The sequence below is a fragment of the Cuculus canorus genome, chromosome 1 (genome assembly GCF_017976375.1).
Source record: "Cuculus canorus isolate bCucCan1 chromosome 1, bCucCan1.pri, whole genome shotgun sequence".
NCBI lineage: Eukaryota > Metazoa > Chordata > Aves > Cuculiformes > Cuculidae > Cuculus > Cuculus canorus.
Genome location: NC_071401.1, coordinates 194,812,821 through 194,831,447, shown reverse-complemented (window position 1 = coordinate 194,831,447; position 18,627 = coordinate 194,812,821). Strand labels below are relative to the sequence as shown.

Genomic DNA, 18,627 nt, shown 5'->3' with positions numbered 1-18,627 from the left:
GTCACCATGATGTTGATAGGCTTCCGCCCGTGTTAAATTCTTTAAAATATAACAGTGCATAGTGGACTGGAGAATCTACTTGATTTCAAGCCCCAGGTGCTGAGTGTGGCTTGTAGCACCAACAGTCATCACTGCTTGCTTGTGTACCTCAGGGAATCTCCTCAAAAGAAAAGGGGAAGTTTTATTGTGACTAATGACTCTACTACCCTTAGAAATACCTATTACAAATGCTGGCTCTTGTAATTTGTGACATAATCTGAAATGTCTCCCCGAGCCCTGTGCAGAACTTGACACGTGTGTTACAGCCAGATCCGTTGTGCTTCGCAGGTGGCCGATAGTCAGCCAGGAAATTAGGAAAATCCCACTGCAATTAGTCTAGGTTGCTAAAGAGGATCCCCCAGCAATGCTGTTGCAGTCTGCCTTGCTGTTCAGAAGAGAACATACAGTTATTTGTTGATAACTGTTATTTTTTCATAAGCATATACAAGAAATTAAATGTATTGCTTTGTTTTTCCTTTACTAAGACAGGAGTCATTTATCTCCATATAACACCTTGAGGTCAATAAATGCAAATCCAGCTACAGACTGTCACAGAGAAGAGATAAATGACGGTTCTTTGAACAGGAGCAATAAGGAAAACATGTCATTTAGTCTAACAGAGCAACTTAGAAGATCCTTGTATCTTTTGTTAAGCAATATTTTGATTTCAGAATGGCCTAGGAAATCAAATTAGTGCAGAGAATTGATGTTTGTGTTTACCAAGTTCTGAAAAAAGAAGTTTGCTGTGAGGAATCTTAAAAATTCTTTAAAGCGATTACCATTACACCTAACTGAGGGTTAGCTAACTACTGGTCTGAAAAATACAGCGGTTAGAAATCAGGCAACTTTATTGACCATAAGGCTCTGCAATTAAACCACTATTTAAAAAGTCAAAGTTAATGAAGACAAGTCAAAAAGAGATAAACTGCCTGTTAAACTGTTTCCCACAGAATATTAAAGAAGAGATCAGTGGAAAAAAGTCTCTGAGAAAATGCAATTTTTCAAAAGTAATTATATAAGGATATAAACTAAGATACTGAAAAAAAAAAGCAATGCCTATTTGTTAGTATGCATGCAATTAGAATGTGGTTTAATATATATTAGTGTGATTTTTTATAATGCGGCTCACTTAGCACGTTTCACTCATCAAATATCCCCTCTGCAGGCTATAACGATAGAGTATAATCTCTAAATATACTAAAAATATTGTTTTCAATTGCTGTGCTCAGTGTAGCTGGTGACAGCTTGATGGGAATTTGTCACTGAATTATTGGAAACAAATGTGCACAATAAGAGGAAAGTAAACTTCAGAAATGAAAGAATTATGAGATGAGAAATTTAAGAGTTATTTAAGAGCAGATACAACAGTGGCACATAATACACCAAACTGTAAGGCAAGCTAAGCGTGTGACATGCAATTGATTTCTCATGTTATGCACTTAAGAAACAAAAACTTGTATACTTCACTGAAGGTATGGCATTAGATCCCAGAGTTCTTATTCAAGAAAAAACCCCAACATGGAAATGGTTAATCTCATTGAAGTTCAAGTTAAATTCAATTTAAAATTCTGACAATGTTAAAAATCAAATATTTGCTAGAATAAGGAACTCAGAATATATCAGCTTGCCCTTGTCACGGAAGTATCACATATGCATTGTTCTTCAAAATATTATTTCTTCAGTGAAATCCTGAAAGAACTTTGAAATTGTATTACCTGGCTTGTGACAAATCTAGGTCTCGAGTCATCAGCATACGTAAGCCTTCTTCATTAAAGAAAAGGTTGTTTCCTCCAGACATAATACCACATTTCCTTGATGGCTTTCCACCACTTACAAGCAGGAATCTATCTGACTCCAGCTGACCTGAATACACAGTAAATACATATTTATGATATACTCCAAAGTGCTCCCACTGAAAGACTACTACTTCCACGGGAAGAAAATTAAATTAAACATCACAGGCGGAGTGAAGAAATATTCATTGTTTCTGATGTAACGTATTCTAGAAGACTGCTATCAATCAAAACAAAATAAACAAAATAAGCCCCAAAGTATGAAATCTGTGATCTTCATCTCCAGTTATTCGCAAGATTTTCCACTTCATTTTTCTTAAGATAACAACAAAATACCCAAGTCTATAAAGAAAATTTGAATACCATGTAGTAGCATGAAGGCAAGGGCTGGCAAAACTGAAAATAAACAGCAGCACCTAAAAGCAATGAATTTTGTTCACAGGCGCTACTTCATCAAAACATGCTCTTCCTGCCGTGTTTGCTAGCGGGCAATGCCTCCAGGTGATTTAAGAGTTGTGTGTGTGAATGATGTATGTGCCCAGGCACTCATGAGGTTTTGAGTTCCCCCCTGCCACGGCTTGCTTGGGGTCTGCTGTGCCTGCTGAGCAGTGGCCCACACCACTGAGACACACAGTCTGCTCTAAAATAATTTTTGCTATTTCAAGGCCACTTAGATTTCCCTTGCAGTGAGAAATCATAGAATCATAGATAGAATGGTTTGTGTTGGAAGGCACCTCAAAGATCACCCAGTTCCAACCCCCCTGCCATGGGCAGGGACACCTCCCACTAGGCCAGGCTGCCCAAGGCCCCATCCAACCTGGCCTTGGACACCTCCAGGGATGGGGCATTCACAACTTCCCTGGGCAACCTGTGCCAGTGTCTCACCACTCATCGTGAAGAATTTCTTCCTAATGCCTAGTCTAGATCTTCCCCTTTCCAATTTAAAGCCATTCCCTCTAGTCCTATCACTACAGGCCTTTGTAAAAAGTGTCTCCCCAGCTTCCTTGTAGCCCCTTTGGGTACTGGAAGCCTGCTATAATTTCTCCCTGGAAGCTTCTTTTGTCCAGGCTGAACAACCCAAACTCTCTCAGCATGCCCTCATAGCAGAGATGCTCCAGCCCTCTCATCATCTTTGTTGCCCTCCTCTGGACTCATTCCAACAGCTCTATATCCCTCTTACGTTTAGAATTCCAGAACTGGACATGATACTCCAGGCGAGGTCTCACAAGAGCAGAGTATAAGGGCAGAATCACTCCCCTCGACCTGCTGGCTACACTTCTTTTGATGCAGCCCTGCCTACTGTTGGACTTCTGGGCTGCGAGAGCACATTGCCAGATCATGTTGAGCTCCTCAATGAGTACCCCCAAGTCCTTTTCTACAGGACTACTTTGACACAACCTTAACGGCCTCTGATGTTTGCCTCACTTGCAAGCATTTTGTCTGTGCTAAAGTTAAACTACCATCAAACCACCATTTTCTTACAAAATTACTTTCTACATGCAGTTTCAGGAAATTCTATTTTGATGAAGATTTTGTATTGCAGCATTAACAAGTTCACAGAGATTCTGACACTCCAAACAAGACTCCAAACTGGTAGCCACCAAACATTCACAAACCGTGCTTGCAAATGACATCTAAACTATTTGTTCACGGCAATTGTCCTATAGCACAAATTGCATTCAGAAGCTGTAGAGGTGAGGAAGAGTTTGCTCTTTCACCCTTGAGCCCTGGGTTCTACTAAGACAGGCAGAATTCAAGTGAAAAAAAAGAGAAAAGGTACCTTCAAAATCATCCTTAAGGAAGTCAGAGTTCTTGGTACTAATTTTGCAAGTTGGCCCAGAGTACCCAGGGTCACAGATGCACTTTGTGCCGTTGATACAGCTGCCATGGCCATTGCACATCTCATCGCACTGTGGGCCAATGTATACGTTGTCAATGGCCCAAGTCACTGGCTGGGATCCAGTAGGGTAAAAGCCTTGGTACCACCTGAACCTTGCCAACCTGAAAAAGGCATAAATGTACTTACTTAATTATAATAATCCTTTTTTATATATTCCATATATATATATATATCTCATACTATGCATATATAGTATTCTTTCTGTTGGAATTGGCTTGATAAATAGCTTAATTCTAGAAACTGATTGCTACATCCAATTTCTTCAGTACCTTGGGTGTCTTCATGCTCGCATTCAACCCAAGTACTGACAGAAATAAAAGTAACATAATTCATTAGTTGTAGTGCCAAAATTGAATGATTGACTTGAAAATGGGAATTGAAATCTAATCACTCTTCTCTCCATCATCTATGGGGAGGATGGATGGCCATGGTCTGATGGATTTCCTTCCACTTTGGCATACAGTGTCTGGGAGAGACTGAGCTACTATCACCCTCTCCAGGAGAGTGAAATCCTGCTTCATGTTTCCACCCTGCCCCCAGGGAAATCATCCGTGGAGCTGGGATGGTAAGACCTCACCCTCAGTTACACAGAGAGAAAACATTATCTGCCATGTCACCAGATATTCAGCTTGCTTTTGTGTGGCTTACTTAAACCAGACTGATATTGCAAGTTGTTAATTTAAACTATATTCTCCTTTGGGTGCTCTCCTGTCATTTTTAATTTGTGTCCTAAGTGATACTTGCACAAATGCTGCATATAAAGAGGAACTGACTGGGGAAGAAGGGAAAACAAATCAAGATGGGGAAAACCACTAAGAGACTAACTTTATTCCCAATTGGGAAAACATTTTAAAGGAGGAAGGAAACCAGAATAGTGAGAAGGGAAAAGCACTTAAATGCCTTGCATGTTTAATGTGTCTAGTTAGAGATATCTAAATGCAACAGGGGAATTGATAGCACAGGTAGCTGATGATTTTTTTTTTCTCTTGATTTGCTAAAAAGGAATTTTTATGAGGGGATTGCAGCGATAAAGGATAGCTGATAGATGAGGACACTGCTATGAGTTTCAAGAAAGATATCCCAGAACCAGAGTCCTGCTGGAAGTAAAAAACATTGATTTTAGTGCGCTCTGAAGTGAAGGACACAAGTGTAAGGCTGGAGGTGTTCTAAAGTCCTCTTCACAGGAGATCTCTGCCCTGCAGTTTGGATTTGTTCCACCCCAGAGGCATGTTGGCTCTTCCTCTCAGGCTGTCTCCTGTGTCCTGGCGAGGGTGAAGCATGACTTGTGTCTGAAGTGGAGAGCTTGGTCTTGCTGAAGGTCTTGCTGAAGTTGGTAAGGGTTTCTTCACTGGCTCAACACGGTTTTCCTTCAGGACATAACAGGAACGCTAATTCTTCAGTACAGCTGTTTTCTGAGAACATATATTAATTTCCAAAATAACATATGTAATGGAAATAATTGTCTTCATCTTCATTTGAATATAACCACTTGACACTTTGGGATGAAAAGGCTGGGTCTTTTTAGAATGACACAAGGAGTCAGGTTTGTAGTTTTTTTCTTGTAATTCCAGTGGATTCTGGTGGGGAAAATGCCTTTTCAGCCCTCTGGCCCAAGAATTTCATGGCACTGAATGCTCCACGGAAGCTGCTCTGTGCTTCTGGGTTTGGCTCGCTATCAGCAGTTGGCTTCTGGCCTGGTGTGTTGGGGAAGGAATAGGAGGGAAGGCAGGCAAATGGACAGGAACACTCAACAGAGGACTAATTCAAAATACCTGGAAGATTTAAATGAGTTAGGAGTCTGCATAGTCAAAATTTTCATTTGGAGGGATGCATTGGTATTAGGGTGAAGGGTCAAATAATTCTTTTGGGCAAAACCCAGACAAATGAGCTGCTGCAAGAGGTGGTTACCTATTCCATGCTTGAAATGTTAACTTTCATAAACTAGAAAATTCAAGTTTAAAATTTAAACGTTTTCTTAAATTATTAAACACCTAAGCTTTCCAATCTTGCTTCTTGTCTCCTATATACATCTTTTCTTACTTTCAGAGGCATATATGGGGCCACTTGTTCAGTGGAAGACCCATTACATGCAGTAATTTCATAAACACTTAGTCTCATAGTTGCATAGCTCATTTTCATTAATACATGCAACAGTTTAATCCTTGATATTGTGGTCTTTTACATAAACTGAGTTGATGCTAGAAGACAGTTTTTCCTGAAAAAATAAACAGTACTGTTTTATACTTTCAAAAGTTACTTATTATCATGCATGCTAGCACATATTGCTTTTCTCTGCTACATATCTGTCACCATCCAACCTGGTTTGTTCCATAAACTTTAAGTTCCCGAGTGACTGCAGCGGTTTATTTCTTAGAATCGGAGAACTTTATCCTACAAGAGACCTCAAATATTTAGATCAGTCCATTTCCTGGAATGAAGTTCATACTAGCTCACGTCACTGCATTTCCTAATGCATCTCAAATTTCATGCAAGTACATCCTTGACCAATTCAAATGGCTAATGCACTGTAGGTGCTTTAAAATTAGTTTTGCATTCATTTTACCATGCAACCCACTTCAATGAAATTGTCACCAATTAGGTATATGGATAGACATAAATTAGCTGTGGTTATTCTACATTAGCATTAGGCACAACATAATTTTAGGAATCACCTGAACACTAATTGCCATTCAGGATAAAAAGCATAGAAAAATTGGCCATCTGGTTTGCTCTAGTTCTGCAGTTCTTATGGACATCTCTTGTGCTAGGAGAACATTTTGGATGGAAAACAGAAAAAAAACCAAACCAACAAGCAGCTGGGCAGGAATGGGAGCTGGACACTTACCCACAGAGGTGCAGTTTTCCAAAGTGAATGACCTCCCTTCTCCAGCCCTGGGTGGTGCCTGCGTAGTAAGTGCTACTTGGGTGATGCTCGGTGGAGCACAGGGAGCTGAGGTGGCTGCTGCTGCTGTAGCACAAGGGGAGCAGCAGGTGCCAGGTAGCCCCTAGATCTCGGGAGAACTCCAGCTTTACCGGGTCAGCAGAGGAGCTATCAGTGGTGCAGCCAATATTGATCTGGGGACCAAGATATGAAATGCAGAAGATGACACACGGCAGGCTGTGGGACTCCTTATCACTCTTCATTGTAGCCAGCCTCCCCCAATTTATTTATACCAGGAAAACGGTGACTTGGGAGCTCATTTAACAACTGGGATAATACACTCAGGACATGCATGAGAACATGAGCTTTTGCACATTGCCCTATGTGTCCATATTGCACTCCCACTTATTATGAAATGAATGTAATATGAAATTCCCAGCTACTTCTACTAAGAGAAACCCATGAAGTTAATCAGACAAAATCCCAAAGGAGCGCTGATAGTGTTGCTGGAGCAAAAGCATCAGGTCTTGTTGTCCTCTATAGGTACTGAAGTAATCACAGCATGAGAAAAATGTGCATTTTTTTAAACCATAAATATTAAACAAAAAATATGTGCAAACACAAACATTTAGTTAAATTGCTGAGCTACACTACTGTCTGTTGTTATGTTACACTTTAAAAACCCCCAAAAGCTTATGCTGCAGGATGTATGCTGTGTCCCTTCAATATGTTCTTCAGCTTTCATGCACATTTGCTGACATACAGTGTCAAAGCCCTAGGAAACAGCATTCAGAGTAACATCGCTGGATTGGACTTAGGTTCAGTGTCACATCAAAACATAGTTTGGCAGTGTCAAACTTCTCAGGGGGTTCTTAGAAGATTCCCAATGTTGACAACAGTGGAAAAGGCAGAAAATTAACATGAACAACAGTTTTACTGCTGAAAAAAATATAAAATGATGTTTTGTACAGACTCTGAGACCTCTTAAGACACATTTTCTGCATTTAACCACTGTAAATTAGTCTGCTTTTCTTTCATACTGATATCAAGACCTTATTTTAGTTTAAAATTGCTTATACAAAAGAAGAATAATTAGTTCCCTTACAGGATGACTGTGTCATATAAAATAAAATGTACTATATTTAGCATACAATAAATAAAAAAAACCCCATTGCTGATGAAATACAAAGCTTGTACGAAAACTATGTAACATTTTGGGGTTTTTTATGTATCTTTGCAGTGGAAAATGTGTCTTTTAAGCATGCTGCTCTGTGATGAAAATCCACTTATTTCTAAAACCCAGTAATACTTAGAATTGTGCATGAATGTTTAAAATGTATCCTACATCAAGTTTCCTTCATCGCTCTTCAGCGCACATGAATCCCATCAACCTACATTTGACTGGAAGTGTTGTCTACTCATCTGGAAACTTAGAGAGATGCTTCACTCAATATAGTCTTTGCCTCTTGAGAGACAGAGAGAAACTCTACTGCATTATGCATAACTTCTTCATTTATACTAATGTCCTCAAAAACGTGAGCTGAAAACAATGTTATTATCATATATGGAAGCAAGCATGTAGATTTTATGAGGTTAATGCTCTGAAGTCTTAAGAATATCTTTAAGTGACCTCAAACATTTTTGTTCTACAGGCTGTAATCTATATTTTAAAACAGAAAATGGTTTGCATTTAATAATTTATGAATTAGTTGCATGACAAACTGAAGTGTGCATGAGTACACAGCTAAACCCGGTTTTCTTCGAAAACCCTTAGTATCATTTTAGTAATTGTTTATAATGGAGTATCATTTGCTGTCTAATGCTACAGAATACAATATCTTTGTTAAAAGTAGCCTGCTAATTGTGGCATGGCAATTTACATGAAAGATTCTTTTACAGTTTCTTAATGACAATATAATGACGCCTCTAAACTAATATAAACTAGGCTAAATGGCTAGTCCCATCTGTAGCTGCAGGCTGTGAAGTGGCAATCTGGACCCTCATTATCTTTTGCTCATTATTTTGTCTGTCAGTGCTGACTCTCCAACTCGTAGGATATGGACTTTAAAGCTATCAGTGCAAGTATATAGGCACAAGGAAAGTAGGAATTTAGGCAAGTAAGCAGAAAACTTTGAGGCAGAATTTTCCTTATCTGTGTCTTAAAAGCTTCATGATACACTCACACGAGGGAAAGTAATATCAAAGAAATTACAAAGGAAATTAGACAGGCTTCTCTCCTTGGTAATCTTAACAGCTGGGCAAATACACCAAAGAGCAGAACCTGAACCAACAGAGCTCTAAACAGAAGGCAAAATAAATTTCTGAGGACAAGTACCTCAAATTGGATTATAGTGTTTTCATTTACACTCAGGTCCCTTGTGGTAATGGAGTGTTCTCCAACTTCATTTGAAACAAATACCATAGCTGAATCTTCTTCTCTGTAAAAAAAGAAAGGAGTACTTTAGACTCAGTTTATTACATGACCGCTTCTTCCTAATTCATTGCTGAGAGATGCTTACGGAGCTCCTTTAGAGGAATATGGACAATAAAGTCCAATGTTTCCACCAGGATAGAAAAACCAGTTGTCCTCTTTGGGACCGAAGTCAAATGTATCCAAAAGAATCATGGGATTCTTTAGGTTATTTCCATCAATGATGAAGTCATCAATAATCCAGATTTCTTCTTTTTTACCTACAAAGAAAAGGAGAACATTTCTATTCAGACCTAACACTACCATTATTAGAGAGCAAAACTGAAGCTAGTATTTACAGATCACATGGAGAAAAGGGAGATAGAAGTGGGGCTTCACTATTTTAATTTTCCATGAAAATGGAAAATGGAATTCGTTTTCCATTAAAATAGTCCTTATGGAATTAACTTGTGTTCTTCTAAAATTTATAGAAAGAACAGCAAGTTGAAGTGGGAAAAACCTCTGTTGAACAATTATCTTCTGTTTAAATCACATTTACTTTGAAACTCTAGCACCAGTGTCTTCTTTAATTAAGAATCATCTAAATGAGCAGTTACTGTAGAGCCCAAGCAACTAGAAAAGATTATTTCATTCTACAGCATTTTCCCTGCACTCAGCATTTTGTGCTTGCCTGGGAATAGCTTCTTGCCAATGGATTACGAATTCAAATGCATCAGAACATTCATGCTCTCAAATTGGAGAGGAAAGATTAAATTGCCAGATCTTTTGTGTAATAATTGTTTTTTCCAAGTCTTTGTGTTGATCGGAGAAAGTTAAAAGGCCTCTTCTAAATAAAATTCCTACGTAAGGATAATGTCTGCAAGGAAAGGTTAGTTAAATGCTTTAGGCAGGACCCAACAGAAGAATGAACTGGAACTGAAATGTCAGGACTGGATTTGAATTTGCTTATTTTATTAGAGATGCACTAGGCAATTGCATGGAATAAATTGTTGCTGTATCACCATGTCTAAATGATCACTGGAATTCTTTAGAGCTCTTAATGTCAGCTCCTGCTATGAGATGTGCTCAGAGTAACTGAGAGCAGAGAAAAGCTTTCTTCATCTGGCACATTTTTTGTAATCAGGAGGAACGAGCTGTGTTCCTCTTGTCATTTGCTACAATCCTTGACTATTTAATCAAAAGATTAACTGCTTACTACACACTCCTTCTAAATGGGTTTTTAATGCCTAGTTAATCCCAAGCAAGGTAGGCCCAGTTCCCATTTACACTTGGGACACTTCTGTATAATTGGAGCATTCTAATGGGGCCTCAGTGTAAACGAGAATCAGGTCCATTAAAAATAATGAGAAGAAGCTGAGTGAAGTTAACTTTGTCAGCGTTGCTTTATCTCCCAGTCCCTCGAGGACCAAAGCTGATAGTCTTCTACACACAGTCAAGTGGTATTAGGTTGTAGTACTTCCACTTTAAAGCATGCAGCAGCTTTATAAAAGCAGTAAACATAATCCTGTGATAATTTTAATTGAAGGAGTTGAAATATAAGAAGACTCGATTTAGAAGTCTCTGCTATTGGCGAGTTAAAAAATCTAGCCTCCTACAGATGCTGAGGTGTGCAAGTGTGGACCTGGAGTCCCATGGGTGTCTCTTCCTTACCATTGTTGTAAGGTTGCCAGAGCCTGAACCGCGTCGCATTGCTTTGGGCTGTGTAGGGCAGAGGAATGTTAATAAAGAGAACATCTGTAGTCTGTGTGAAGTAAAACTCATCAATTAGGTGCCAAGTGATGCCACCGTTGACAGAGTATTGCAGCAGGATGGAATGAGACCTCTCTGGGGTACCTGGAGAAGAGAGGACATGCATTTACATTCATTGTAATCTGGTTTTAAAAAAATGCTAGCTCAAGAACACTTCTTCAAGTGTAAATACAATTAGGTTACTCTGACATCTATTACAGAATATGGTCTTCCTTCGACAACAACTTAAGCTGTTGAGATATTGTATGTGTATTGTATATACACATTTTCCTGTGCTTTCCCTTGCTTGTCTGCTTGCAAAATGCTCATGAAATAGGGGCTAAATTTTCGTTGCTGTTCATTATATGTGCAGTCACAGTTAATTACTTAGATGAGAAGCTATCTCAATGTTATAATTTTTTAGATTAGAAGAAATCAGCTCCTTCTACCACAGACATTATTCAGTAATCCCATGTCTATTTGCTTGTTTTTCGCAGGTACCAGACATTTCCATTGCCATCTGTAGATAAAGATGCAGTCCTTATACTCACACATTTATAGTCTATGGTACTGGCTGCAGATATGAGCACATTAATGCCCAGAGATCACACAGGCGATGGAAAGCAGTGAAGATCTTTATTAGCATGTTCTAACAACAACAACAAAACAATATTCTATGCTTTAAGCTGGGACTAAAAATCAATGTCGGAACTGAGAGTAAAATTTGCATTTTCTGACTACCAGTTCCTCCTTTTTTACTTAAAGCTTCAAAGAACCAATATCAAAGAACCAATAAAGTCATTTTACAGCCCTACCTATTAACATATGCTTATTAGAGCCTAGCACTCACACTTGATGCTGGTTACCCTGCACAAGCTTAGTGTGCTCACATTTGGCCTGTGCCTGACTTGCTGGCTAGAAACATTAGTGTCTAAGTGACTGTATTGCTGAGTGCACTTCTCACTCAGACAAATTTACACTCTCCACACCTTTCATAGTGTGGCACAGTGATGACACATCCCAAAAAACTCAGTCCAAGGGCAGGAACTGGCAGCAGAAAAAGACCAAGAGACAGTTTCTTCATCCCTGCCTCACCGTGCATTGCTGTGCAAATTTCTCCTATGTTCTCATCTTAAATTAACCAAACTTGCTGAAGCCTGATGAGCATTTTGCTGCTCCACTCTTATCCAGTGCAAAGTCTCTCTTCAGCCACCTCACGTGGAAGAGAGCAGGGAGAAGTTATTTGCAGTCAGCTTATCTGTGGCAATTGACAACAAATAAACAACACACTGCTCAGCACTTACAGCTGAGAGATGTTCCCAGCTATAGTAATTCACATTCAACACTAGGGAGCTTGTTAGAACCAAGTGGTGGATCTAGGCCTATGGCTAGCAAGCCGTATAGATTGAATGAGAAAATGTTTCTTATGGACTTTCATTGCCTTCCCTCCTGTGGGTCAAGTGTCAAAATCCATTGTTGAAGCTTTGGCTATTCCTGCCTTTCAGAATGATATTTTTATTCATTGTTTTTTAAAATATTTTGGCAAGGGTCATATACAGAAATATTTGCAAGGTGTAGTTTTGTAAAACAAGTCTTCACAAAGACTTTGTTTCTGAACCTGAAATATAGGGCATGTTCTTCATTTTAAGCATGTCATGTTTTTGGCTGCTATTATCTCTTTTCCGTAAAGTACTTAAACAATGGTAATAAATAACCAAATGTATATTACTATATGCCTATCAAAGCAAATCAAACTTAATTTAGAAAAAGCTCAATTTTTACTTGCCCATACAGAGATTTGGCTAAGACATTTATTTAGGAAGAAAGAGGTGGTTCAGAACTATTTTCATGCTGTCCTTTGTAAATGGTGAGTCAGTTAGCATTCAGTCCCAGAATTCTGAGCTTCCCACAGAAGCTATGAACATCTTCTTCCTTCCACCAAAGGGAGAGGAGGTTTTGCATGTTGAGAGCTCAGCCTGGAAGTGCCAGTTCTACAAGCAATGCTGGGAAAAACTTCTGCAATTGTATGGGAGTGACTCAAACCCTCAATTAGGTCAGCGGTTCTCCACCACGTCACTCCTGACTTGGATAAAATTATTTTGCAAAGCAAAATGGCAGGATCCTGGAGCAGGGTAAGGCTGAATCATTGGCTTAAATGTATTCATTCTAGAAAAACTGTCTGAAGCTTGTTACACCAACTTGTAAACTCAGCTTGCAAAGTCTGACTATTCTTCATAGACAATTAAGTAGAATTATGGGGGGTTAGTCATCTCTCTGATGCCTACTAGGAAGCTAAATGGTAAGAGATTTTCATGCAGTGGACAGAAAATTGAAAATGAAAAACTGTAGTACCTTATCGGTCCCTTAGGTAATCTACTATAGGCACATTTTTATGACTTTAAAAACTGGCAAATTATTTTTCCCCAACATACTGCAAAATCTCTACAAATCCCAAGCTGCTTTGTTTCTTTTCCACTCGAAGACTGTACTGGATGTGCTGTTTTTAATTCCACCAGAGTTTACTCTTTTATGGCACAGATGACCATGTACGTTAGTAGCAAGGTAGGAATAATGCAGAATCTCTAACAATTTCCCATTTTGTCTACCATAAGTTGACGATCATCTACCCTGAAGTTGGAAATGTATATTCACATTCTATTCTGTGATGCTACCATGTCTAAGTAAAGCTAGAGAAGTGATAGGAAATCAACAGCAATCTTACCTTTGGCAATAAATTTAAACGAAAACTGGATGTACACAGTATTAGTGCAATCTAGATCTCTTGAAACAAGCATTCTCAGTCCTTCCTGCAAATATAGAATATACAGTGTGAATCTCAGTTCACATTATCGAAGATGCTCTGCAGCTTACTGTTGGCTGCATGTTGTCTGTTACTGAATCGCAGAGGCCACGAGAGAGGTAGTTTTATGTCTCACACACTCTCCCAGGTAGAAAATGGGGACAGCGGTAGCCTTGGCAAAGTGAGCCACAGCAATGGAAAAGGCTAGATATGGGTGTGTGTCACCACCAGAGGCACAGCTACATGGATCAGGTACAGACACAGGTATAGGTGATTCATTTTATGCTCTAAACTACTGGGATATGATCTAATCTGCAAGCACTGACTTACTCAGACATTGAATCCAAGCTGGTATGCTCTTTTTGGGGCAAATTCTATTGTAGCCAAGCACCCTAATTCCCATGGAGGAAGGCTCCTCTCTAGGAGTTCTTTTCTGTGTGTCAAAAAATGTTTTTTTTACAAACATCTTCTTCTGGGGCTACCTCTTGACTTAGAGCAGTAAGGAAAGGAAGCAGACAGGAAACCTTATAGTGATCCTTAAAATCCTTCTGTCTCTATAGATGAGCTCAATGTTGTGTGGATCCTGGGGCCAGAGCTAGTCCCTGTTCTGCAGAAAGCTGACAAACCACCTCTCAGAGCTTCCCCCTTTCTCAGGCCCATTCCCCCAGAGGGACAACCTGCAGGACAACCAATCCATGTTTTAGACAATTCATGTCCTGTGAGTTGTCATTTAAATGATCTAAAGAGGTTGAACTGGAGTAAAGGTTCTGCAAAGAAATATTTCTAAAGAATTAATTTCTACACCAAATACTCTTAAACTGAACACCTGAATTCACAATGTCAAATGGATACTCATGTGAGCTTTAAATTTGTGTGCTTACGTGAACAAAAGTCTTACTTTTTATGTGTTTTGTTAAAGAATGGAGAAGTTAAAAAAATATGGTATTTCCTGGCCTTTTCTTAACCTGTTGTTAACAAAATATCTCTAAAGAGCTAGAAAACTTCAAAATGATAGAATGAAGTAAAACACAGACTACATAAACAGTGATTACACAGACTACAGTACTGACCAATCAGCATTACTCAAAATACTCAAAAGCAAATCAGGAGATTTCAAGACACAGATCCCATTGACTGTAATGTGTGCCATATACCCGAATTACTTACTTGGCCTCAAGAATCTCAGCCACAGAGTTTCATTCTTTTCCTTTGGTGATTAAGGAGGAATTTATACCAGAAATGAAAGTAATAGCCAACAAACAGATGAAACTCATTTGTTCATAAAACTGTGATAAACATGGTGCATATTTAGGGCAGGAAAAGACAGGAAAAATGAAAATGTCAAATTGTAGCCTAAAGACTTTGACATAAGCATATGGGGGGGGACTCCCTCCCCCAGATTACTTTCTGTTTTCAAGTCTACTAGGTTTTATTCATTTTTTTTCAATATAAGTAATCTCTGACCCCTTTGAAAATGAGAGCTGTCCCAGACTTGATGGTGTCACCATTCAGGTTTCCCCTCTCAGCACCGTAGACCTCTGGCCAAAGGTCTGGATGTAAGTTACCATTGAAATCATCCTTCAGGACAGACGGCAGAGGGATGACAGGGACACAGTATGGACCACCAAAGCCTCTGTCACACCTAGCAACAAAGTGGGAGGAAAATGTATTATCCACTTGGCCTAAACAAAATGCAACATTCCTTCCTAGGAAGCAGGGTAAGTAGGATGCTACTTACACACAACGACCTGCATCACAGATGCCATGGCCTGAACACATCCAAGGGCACCCTGTAGCCAGGACCACATTATCAATAGCCCAAGAATCAACACCAGAAGCATAGTTGTACTGAATCCATCTGAACCGTGTTCTGGGAGAGCTAGAAAAAAAACCAGAGTGGATTAATTTCATGCTTCAAAATTTCTGTTCCACAAAGTGTTATATAATAATGAAAATCCTAGAGACTTCAGGAGAACAAAAGCATATTAATAATCTCTGCATCAGGGAAAGATTAATATTTTAGTTGAAAATGGAAGTTTCAATTTCTCAGGTTAGGTTTTAGGCACAATTCTAGCAGACTTTAAAGGAAGGTGCCCAAAGTGAAAACTGAGAAAGTCAATGTTCTTGTGATGCTTGCTGGTCAGCTAAGTGGTTGAACAGGAACTGTTAGCTACATTAGCATTCAACAGCTCCATGTGCTACTAGCAAAGTTAAAACAAGTAATTGCTTCAGTAAACTAAGAAGCAATGCAAATTAATTTATACTAAGTGCGTAAAGTAAAAACAATGATTACATATGTCTGTATATATATATAAAACAACGTATGGCTATATATACACATGCACATGCATACACACTGGTGTAATTGCTAACTGTCTTGTTATCCTCAGATGAGGAAAATATTTTGGAAAAAAAATCTGTCAAGATGCTCTGGGTTAAATCATCTTTGATATGTTCAGGCAGGAAACATGTTTTGAGCTAATCCTAGAACAACGCACAGAGAATTGTCCTCAGACTGGCAGGATCGGGGTAACATTTTATTTGTGAAGAATATTCTTTGGAAGAAGATATGTGGTCCTCTGGAGTGAGCTGTGGAATTAGAAACCAAGGTGTGAACGCCAGTGCCAGTTCATTTACTGTGTGTCCATTTTTATTACTGTATTTTCTGGGTGGTGAATTTTACAGAGGTGTGTGTAGGGTGCTTTGAAGAATTACAGAACTGTTCAGAATAATGGTAAGTGACTTTATCATCATCTGTTATTTCTGAACTAGAGCATGGTTTTATTTAGAGAGACAGATGCCAGCATATCTGCCATGTCCGTTTACAACAATGTGATCTCACTATGAGGCAGGCACGACTGTCCTCACGATCAAAACGGTGGAGGTGGCACATCCACTAACATGCGTTTTGACTTGCAGAGTGCCATGACTTACATGCCTAAATGTTGGATGATAACTTATATGCAATGACAGAAAATACTTTCATATGTAAGGATGAGTAAGGGTGCTAATTCTTGCTTCTTATTGGATAAATGTTAGAAAAGCTTGGGTTAGCATTCCTGTTCTTGTTGCCATAGATTATAGGCAAAACTTAAAGTATTCACCCATCCAAAGCTGTTACTTCCTTAAGTTCCTACAGTTCACATTATATCTGATGAAATATAATGAAGTGAAATTGAAAATTCCAATGGCGTGACAACACACATTTAATAATTTAAAAGACATGCAGAAAATTCCCAAGCCGGGGGATGTTTGCTCAAATTAGATCAGCAAAATTTATATCAGGCTAAACAGCCAGAACAGCAGTGCTCACTTGGTTGCAGGTGGGAGGTAGACCGTAATTCTCTTCCAGTTTTGGAATCTTTCTGAAGTGTAGATGGAGCTCTCAGTGTAGTGCTGACAGCCGATGGCTGGAGGAACACACTCCTCTGTCACCAGGTGCCAGTCTCTCCCGTTGTTTAAAGAATACTGCAGGTGAATGCTATGAGAATTGCTGTATGGCTTGCTGCAACCCATGCTCAGCTCAAACTGCAAGAAAGTAGAGGCTGATACATGGAAATCCCAAGTCTCAGCATAACGAGGTTTTCCTAAGAAAAGAGAACAAAAATTAGAAAAAAGGAAAAGTATGGTTTATGCTTACACTTTCAATACGGTCATTCAAATTTGTTACCTGTATTTTCACCTTTTTTTCAGCCTTCTCCTTCCTCCAGATTACTATATACTTGAATTTCTGAGTAACTCTCATCTTGTAAATCCTTCACCCATACTTAAGTTATAAATACGTAGCAACGCTCAGTGATACGTACCAATGTTCTCACTAAACATCAGTGCTGTATCCATAGACAGGCAGTCAATGTCTACTTGACCTCCTTGTATTCTGTACCAGCTTGCTTGTAAATCCATAGTTCCATCAAATTTATCCTGGAAGCCGGTCTGAGAGCTGTCATTCATTCCTATAAGGACATCATCCAAAGCCCACTGAGCTGAATGCTTTCCTATAAAAAGCAGAATGTGTAGGTTAGTGGAGTCCCTGGTAGTTACGTTTTACATCCGTATCCTCTATTCACTCAGTGAGCAAAACGAAAACATTGCTCAAGGATGAACCTGGACTCTAGAGTATGTTTCTATTTCAGATAACTGCAGGTGTTTGCTTCCTCTTTCCTCAAGCTTCAGTGCCTTTGCCATCCTACGCTCCCGCTGTGTTCGAACGAGACACTACCAGAGACTCTAGATTGGGGATCTTAATTTTATGGGTCACAACCTTCCTGCCACTCCCCATGGCTATATCGGAAAGGCCTCTCTAGTTCCCAAAGTACCTTTCACATGGAATAGTAGACAGGAAAATGCTTAAGGCTCTTGACATAGATGATATTCATAGAAGTGCTCTTCATCTCCTCCTTGGAAATTTCTCTTCTGCTTTCCAGCCTACAGGTATCTCAGTTCACCGTAATTTCCAGCCCATTTCTCCAGCCCTTCATTTCAATTCACCTTTTAAATGGCATACTGCAAATGTCATCTTACTGTATAATTACTGCCCTCATAGAGAAGAAGGAAAGTCTTGACAAAAAATTGTGAGCCCCTAGCGACGTGCCAAGGCTTTTCTCTTGCCTCTATGAGTAATGTGGGTCATGACTGATAGAGCCACTGTGCACTGAGTTATGGCAGACAGAGGACAATCTATGAAAGAATTAATATCTGTAATGAGAGGTGGTTGTCACCTATGGGCACTGGTATGGAAGTAATTCTCCCCATTACTGGGCATCACAGGACTACCATCAAGTAGTCTTAGAATGACTGCTCTCAGCAGGCATAGATGTCATCCAGCTGCCCCAGTGCAAGTGGCCATGGGCAGGACACAGGTAGAGAGCAGCAGGTCTGACACTGCACCACTCACCGGGGCAAGTGATCATGGCAGAATGATGGTCTGCGGTACACCAGCTGAAGCTCAGATTTTTTTTCCCAGATGAACTGGGAAAACAGAAAAACACATCCCTTTTGTCTTGCCTACTTTCTTGCCTAGTGAGGACAATTAACTCCAGCACATACATTGTAAGA

The 18,627-nt window shown here is 39.4% G+C and overlaps 1 protein-coding gene across 2 annotated transcripts in view; it reads right to left on the bottom strand.

Annotated features, from left to right (window-relative positions):
• Nucleotides 1-18,627, bottom strand: part of RELN (reelin) — a 291,669-nt gene that overhangs the window by 38,621 nt on the left and 234,421 nt on the right. For both annotated transcript variants that reach the window (XM_054071453.1, XM_054071462.1), the window contains exons 33-43: nt 17,379-17,567; nt 16,886-17,159; nt 15,311-15,451; nt 15,037-15,214; nt 13,495-13,579; nt 10,695-10,877; nt 9,133-9,304; nt 8,949-9,051; nt 6,578-6,807; nt 3,613-3,833; nt 1,755-1,902 (exon numbers count right to left, since the gene is read on the bottom strand). In XM_054071453.1, the coding sequence (XP_053927428.1) occupies nt 1,755-1,902; nt 3,613-3,833; nt 6,578-6,807; nt 8,949-9,051; nt 9,133-9,304; nt 10,695-10,877; nt 13,495-13,579; nt 15,037-15,214; nt 15,311-15,451; nt 16,886-17,159; nt 17,379-17,567 (1,924 nt within the window). The remainder of the gene's footprint in view (nt 1-1,754; nt 1,903-3,612; nt 3,834-6,577; nt 6,808-8,948; nt 9,052-9,132; nt 9,305-10,694; nt 10,878-13,494; nt 13,580-15,036; nt 15,215-15,310; nt 15,452-16,885; nt 17,160-17,378; nt 17,568-18,627) is intronic.